This window comes from Poromitra crassiceps, assembly GCF_964638095.1.
Source record: "Poromitra crassiceps genome assembly, chromosome: 3".
NCBI lineage: Eukaryota > Metazoa > Chordata > Actinopteri > Beryciformes > Melamphaidae > Poromitra > Poromitra crassiceps.
The window spans coordinates 26,862,718-26,870,132 of record NC_139625.1 but is presented as its reverse complement, the minus strand read 5'-3'; the positions used below and the strand labels follow the sequence as shown (position 1 = coordinate 26,870,132).

At 42.3% G+C, this 7,415-nt stretch overlaps 1 protein-coding gene across 1 annotated transcript; it reads right to left on the bottom strand.

Moving 5' to 3' along the window:
• Positions 1-2,978: 2,978 nt before the first annotated feature.
• ngb (neuroglobin) lies at positions 2,979-4,543 on the bottom strand (the record flags this gene model as incomplete). The annotated part of the gene is made up of 4 exons (XM_083632972.1): positions 2,979-3,110; positions 3,586-3,705; positions 3,844-3,952; positions 4,446-4,543. The coding sequence occupies 4 exons, from the start codon at positions 4,541-4,543 to the stop codon at positions 2,979-2,981; spliced, it is 459 nt and encodes a 152-aa protein (XP_083489098.1).
• Positions 4,544-7,415: the final 2,872 nt, after the last annotated feature.

The following is a 7,415-nucleotide window of genomic DNA, read 5'->3' as shown; positions in this document are numbered from 1 at the left end:
TGTTCACCTAGGACACACGCAAACTGGCATTCATGCAACCGACACATTACAGATACCTCTCAGCCTTTCACTGTAGGAAAGGAAAAACAACCATTGTGACATGTGCAGTTGAATGAGTAAGTGGGCTGATGTGCCTGAAGTCGCCCTCGTCTCTGTAGCCAAGGGGAATGAGCCAGTTAGCGCACGGCTCTTACATAAGGCTAGGGGATGGGCTGTACGTCGGAGTGAGAGAGGTCGAGCAGAGTATGATTGATTTGAACACTGACTGACCACTGCATTACAGCTATCAGTCATCAGTCTGCAGTGTTGGGCAAGTTACTGAAAAATGGTAATTAGTTAGAGTTACTAGTTACTTCTCTCAAAAAGTAATTTAATTACTTTAAAGTTACTAGTTACTTCAAAGTAATTAGTTACTAGGGAAAGTAACTTTTGCGTTACTTTTAAAAGTCTGCTTTGATTGTTATTAATGCACACATGATGTTAGTGTTGCTGTGCCACAGTGTGGCAATGAACACTCACTTATTGGGGAGGCTTATAGCCTATCAAGGTCATTAGCCTCTGGGGCTCTGGCTGCAGCTGCAGCTCTCTCCCCGGACTAGGTCTGAGGATCAGAAACTGGATAATCCTGAAGTGAAGGATTCAGGAAGTTGTCTGTTATTTTTATGTCCTAAAGTAACTAGTAACTAGCCCAGTTACTATTGCAGTAACTGTAACTGAGTTACTAAATTTGAAAAGTAATTAGTTAGATTACTAGTTACTGCAAGAAGTAGTTGTTACTAGTTACTTAGTAACTAGTTACTCCCAACACTGTCAGTCTGTGACAAACACATCTGTGGGTGGGAGAAAAACACTGACATCTTGTAGCAGTAAAGTACCAACAGAATATCACTTTATTGAGTCTCAAGTAAGCACACAACATGTTATATAAAGTGTGGGATGGGGTCTGATTTACACGTCGTTTAGGTGAAAGAGTGCGTCCTTGCAGTAACTGTCAAATGGGTGTTTTTGGTTGTAGGATAACTAGGTGAAGTCATCGCTGTTCAATAGCAGCTAATATGATGAGGTAGACATCGACACACCCAATATGTACAGACCTACATGTTAGAGATAACATGCCAAGCTGCCAAAAAGGCTCTCAGGTAATTGAAAAGGTAGACATAAAGAATAACAACCTGCATAGGCCCCAAGGCCATGTACTGATACTAAGAAAAGAATCACTATAAATACCTGCACACCACCTACACAGATCACAAACATTCCACTTGTGGGTTAGAAAGTACAGATTGAACAGACTATGCACTTTATAATGTTCTATAAAGATTGCACATTTAGAAGTTGATAATACAGCCTATTCTGATTAAACAAAAATAAATTCAATTGTGCTAATTTGCTACTTTGAAGGCAGCAAAATTGATTGAATACATATTAAAAGCACACATCCTGTATTAGGTTAAAATTAATTTACCAGAAAACCACAGAAGCAAAATATTTTGAGGATATATATATATCACATTTGGCAATCAGTGCTCTTGAAACTACACAAACATTTCAGTATACAAAAATAAACTTTGTAAATATAAACTCAGAATAAAGCGATAATAACCACATAGCAGCTTAGATATACAGTTCTATGGTGTTATTATCAAATACTTGGCGTATTGTTGCTAAATTACTTGGCATTATGACAGTGAATAACAGTGTTATAGCAGCAATAATAATAGACGCATATTTGACAATCTCAGCAGACAACATGTATTATGTTGTCCTGTATCAATAAATTGATTGGGAAAATCAACATTATTTTTGTCTTTGTTCCGTTCTGGCCTTGTTCGTCTCTCCAAGCTGAGGTAAGACTAGCAAGATTAACAAGCATTATTGAGATAAACTACTACAATACAGCAAAACTACTTCACACAATAGCAATGACTGGAAATTGAATGAGCTAAGAAAAACAAATGCTCTCATCCCTTCAAGATGCCCCCCCCCCCTTTTTTTTTTTACATACAAACTCTCAAGTCAAGGTAACATAACAGTCTAGTAGTTAGAGTTTAACAGTCAGCTCAGGCGTATTGAAATAGGAGAATAAGATCTTCACAACCTCTACTGAGGACACCATGTTGAGTAAGGTGCACATGGACCTTCTAACAGTCATAAATCGGAGAAGAAATCTATTAGACAGTATAACAGTTCTTGTCAGTATCTATTGAATAGCACTTTCAATAGGTTAAAAGTTATAATTCACACACAAAAGAAAGATGTGTAATGAGTTCTGATGTGTGATTTACATGTATCCATCAAAAATGGTTTGTGGTTGTTACGATTGAGGTGATACGATTTTTCTCTCTCTGTGAAATCACACAGTTTTGTCCCAAATTCTCTCTAACACTGTGTCTAAGTGTCACTGTGTCCAGGTTTGATCAAGAGCTGCCCATGCTGGCCACAGTAGTCATCACAGTTTCAGTAGTGTGATGTGTAAATATAATAGCCAGTGTTTCATAATTGTGCAGTTCTTTCAAGGTCCATCACAAAGACCACTACAGGCATGTGTTATCATCTGAGTAGCTATATCAAAGCCATTATATACAGAGCAACCTCAATAGTTATCCTCTATGCTTCTTCTCAATATGAGGACCTCATGCAGGCTGACATAGATCCTCACAGCATTATAGCAGCGTTACCTGGTAGCTATAACATCCACAGCCAATCAAATCAACTCTGTGATCACTGGTCAATCCAACTATCATTAGATATTGTAAAGTGTGACCACACCGCACATTCGCTACAATATGTGACCCCACTCACAGAGCAAATGTACAGCAGTCAAAGCCACAACGCTGCAAGTTACACAACCTTATTCCATGGCAACCAGTGTTTAGTGATGTGACAGCAAACTGCTCAGCAGATCCCGCCGAGTGTCTCAGTCAGCCTTGTGCTCGCCGTTCTTCGCGTACCCTCGGCTCATGGCTCATACCCTCGGCTCATGGCTCATACCCTCGGCTCATGGCCGCCACCACGATGCTGTACATGTTGAGCCAGGCTTGACGCAGGGGCACCGTGTAGGCCTGGCCCAGACTGCACTGCAGCATGTAGAGGAGGGACTCACCCACCAGCTAAAGTAGTCCAACACAAACAAGCAAACAAACACGTACAGAGCAAGTGCACAAATGGTCATGACAAAGGCAAAGAGATTCTTCACAGATCACTGATTTGAGAATTTGCTTTTTTCTTTTCATTTTTGGAGGGGTACTTGGCCCATTCCCCCTGCTGTCCCGTTCGTTGCTCCACCCCCTCTGCTGATCTGGGAAGAACACATTGGCACATGCTTCCTCCGATACATGTGCACCAGCTGCTTCTTTTCACCTGATAGGAAGGAGTTTCACCGGAAGGACATAGCGTGTGGGAGGATCACACTATTCTCACCAGTTCCCTCCCCCAACCAAAGGAGGCACTATAGTGCAGCGACCAGGACTCATACCCCACCGGCTTACCACCCGCAGACACGGCCAATTGTGTCTGTAGGAATGTCTGACCAAGCCGGAAGTACTGAATTGAACCTGAGCTGTGGAATCGGATGAAGCGTCTTACAGCGAAGGACTGGGTGGTGACGCCCACTGCCTGATGCTTCTTCCCCAGGTTCAGCAGAAAGTCCTCCAGGGAGTGAAGGTCATCGAGGTGGCTGACCGCTGCGTCGATCACAAGCATGACCTGGGATCACACGTACAAGATGCACACAAATACACAGACACAGGCACGCATAATGCAAGCTCATCACTGAAAAGAAGGGACTTGAGGTTTTCATTGTCTGTATACTTTGTAGAGGTTGTTGTGGTTAAGTGAGCTCACCTTAGTGACATGTTCCAGGAACTTGGGGCTGGAGAGGCAGTCTTGTGTGGAGCCACAGTTTGTATTGTATTGGAAAAGATTGAGGAGCGCAGGGTCCAGCTCAAACAGTCTACCACAGACACATACCACACTATTCTATAGGTGTATACAGATGACATGGGTTGCCAAACATTCACACAAGCACAAAGTCAATCTATAAATTGTAACACAACAAATCTCTTCTTAAGTGTCTGTTTTAGCGGCAGCTGTCTCAAAGTAAATTGGAGATTATTGCAGTCTGTCGCCAAGCAACAAGTCAAGCCTGCGGTCCCTGCAGAAAGTGTGCAGTGAATCTGTCTTGAATCTCTCTCTACACCTGTGCTACATATTCAAACACTGCAGCTTTCAACTTACAACACCAACAAAACAGTAACTACCCATTACTTTGTTTTTTTCACAGCTTTGGTGCTCAGAGCAAAACAGAGATGAAAAGTGTGATTTGAATTGATGCTAATGAGAGGATAACTGCACAGAATAACATAAGTTGAAATACATGGTGTCTGCTTGCAAGTCACTTTACAGTCTTATTCCATCTGAAGCGTGCTGAGTGTGCAGAGCATTACCTGGAAAACATGATCACGCCGTGAGGAACTTTGTTCTTGCCCAGGCTCTCCCAGCTGCCTCGTATCAGCTCCTTGTCCTTCCCTGTCAGCTTCTCCATCCTCCCTCAGGCTGTGTGCACCAGCACCACACACGTTGTTCTGGAGGGAAAACAACAACTCATCTACTGGACAAGAAGAAGGCTCAGCTGGAGGAAAGCCATCCACAGAGGAAACTTCTGCCGCCTGTCAAACAAAGTGCAGCATCAAGGGAGCGTAACACAACTGATTGGCTCAACACTGTTACAGATTAGGAGGGGGACATGGGCATACTGTACCTTAGTTAGGTCAGTCTTCTCTCTGAACTTCTGGTCCAGCCAGGCTGAGGGGTCTGTGTGTGTGTGTGTGTGTCTGTGCGTTCCAGTGTGCAGGGAGCAGCCTAGCCTGTCACCCTGGTGCACTTGCTCTCTCTGCCCCCCTGCCCACGGTGCAGCTGGAGAGACAGACAAGTTGTGCCACGCTCTTATCTGTCACACTGACTGCTATCTCTCTCTCTCTCTCTCTCTGTCCCTCTCTCGCTCTCCCCCTCCCCGTTTGTCTCTTGATATGCTCTCTCTCCAGCACTGGGGATATTATTCATGCCACTGAAGGAGAAAAAGAGGGACCTCTGTCTTTTGCTCCAGTGAGGCTGCAGCGAGCCACAGCTCCTCCTACAGGTGAGGCAGGGGCAAAGACAGGAGAAGACACCACATGCACATAGTGAACATGCACAACCGAATGCTTCGCCTTTCATGCTACATTGAATACAGATAAACAGGAAATCAAGTATTGCAGATCCAAATGACAAGCAAATACAGTACAATGTTTACAAATGTGTTTTCAGGCAGAGGTGAAACAGCAGACGCAACTGAGGCCTATATCTTCTGCGTGTCTTCATCCGCCAAGATATGCAACCCATGCATTTTCATAATGAAATTAAATGTGTGGGGATTTTAATATTGTACAATGGCTAGAATAAGAGACCTGGAGGATGCACCACGTTGGTGAAATTATATTGTTCATGTTCTAAGGAAGGCCACTCCTCAAACACCCTGATCATAATATTTGGTGGCCAAGCAAGTGCACAGCCTCTCATTAATCTAAATGAGATGTGTTGTTCCCATTCTCAGCCTCCATATGTAAGCAGCTTGTTTAAGAAGATGACAGCTCGCTTGCCAGCTCACACATTTTGTGGGTTCTTTTGCTGGGACATTTATCTGGCAGATGGGGTGAGATGGGCTCCGTGTTCAGCCGTGCACCGGGGAGCGAGAGGTGCACAGCATCCTCCTCAGGGACCCGCTGGGTAGGCAGCCTGGGGAGGGATACACGGTTCCCATGACAACCCTACTGGATGGAGCCCTTGAAGCTTTGTCATGTGATGTTTGAGATCTCAAGGAAGGGACCCTGCGATTATCTATTACATCTATTACATAAGTACGGTGACAGGCTTATAAAAGGATTGTTGAATTGAAAGTAAATCTAAGATAAATCTGCCTGTTTTTTTAAATATTAACGGATACATTTCCCATTTTTTTTTATTTGTTAGTTTGTTTTCCAAAATGAATACGGTACACAGAGTTTTGTAATGAAACCTTTTATGCATATCTGAACTTTTACATTGTACATTGTTGTACATTGATCCGGCAGGACAAACTTTTGTATATAGGATAATGCTCACTAATACTACATACTTAACTGTCTTAGACCATTTTACTAGAATCCAAGATTTAAAATCTTAAATTAAGTGATGTAGCCCAATGAGGAATCACTTGTTGATTTTAATTGCTATCTTGATCTGAACTCATGCAAACATTGACTCGAGTTCAATTTATGACACCATGGCCTATGACAAGCAACAAGCAACCCTATACTATAGAATGTATGTACTGGTCTCCATGGTGACACCTGTAGCATTATGGTCAACCCACTATAGTGCAGACATGCTATTACTGGCACTGTCAGTGAGAAGTACATTTCAGCAGGCAGCTCAATATGATTTTCATTCTTATTCAGACATTTCTAGCTGGTCCGTAAGGGGAAAAAAAATCCTTTGAATTCCGGGCAGTTGTCTGCCTCAGCAGAAGCTCCCAGTGGAGGCCAGTGGAACAGCTTATTTGATGTGGGTATACGGGCCTGGAGCAGACCACTCAAATGTTCTTTGTGATGGCAGATGAACAGCGAGGGCTATTTATTTAGGTGGCACCAGCATGGCTCTGGAAATAGCTGGGGACTTTAACCAAGCCATCCGAGAAATGTCCATGTCAGATGTTTGCTGTCCTCATGGGACCTGTCCAAAAGAATTGATTATTCAAACAGAACTAAAAGAAATACAACTATGCAGTGTGACAGTTTTAGTAGCTTCGTTTCATTACCTCATAAATCTGAAGTGTATGATTATGATCACTTTATTTTTCACGTGTCCAACAGAGGCTGGCTTCTTGAGTTAAGATGAGTAAAATACATTTTTGTGTTCAGACAGCGGACTAAATTAGTATACTCGATTTGTTTTTTAACTGTTTTTCTGGTAACCAAGTGTTTTATCATCCTCTAAATTACAATATCCATGTTCCCAAGCAAAATGCATTTTCCTAAAAACCAAAGTAGTGTTTGATTTTCAGTTTAATAAGGTTGAAATATGCAGCAAAATATTTACTGTACATTTTGTAAAACTTGAGGGGTAAACCCCCACCACTGTAAAAGTCAAAACATATAAAATCTTAATGACTTATAAATATGTACACTTCTATAAACTTGTATTCATTTTCTTGCATTTGTAGAGCCTAACATTTATGATTGTAAAGTCCAGATGTTTTGCAATTTCATAATTTATAGCTGCACATCTTAAACTATCAAATGTTTGGCGCGGATAGTGAGCCTTGACATGAATCATTTTTGAGTACAGTGTTGTTTACCAGAGAGGCCACAAAAAACTCTGTGCCGCCTGAACCTTTTTGA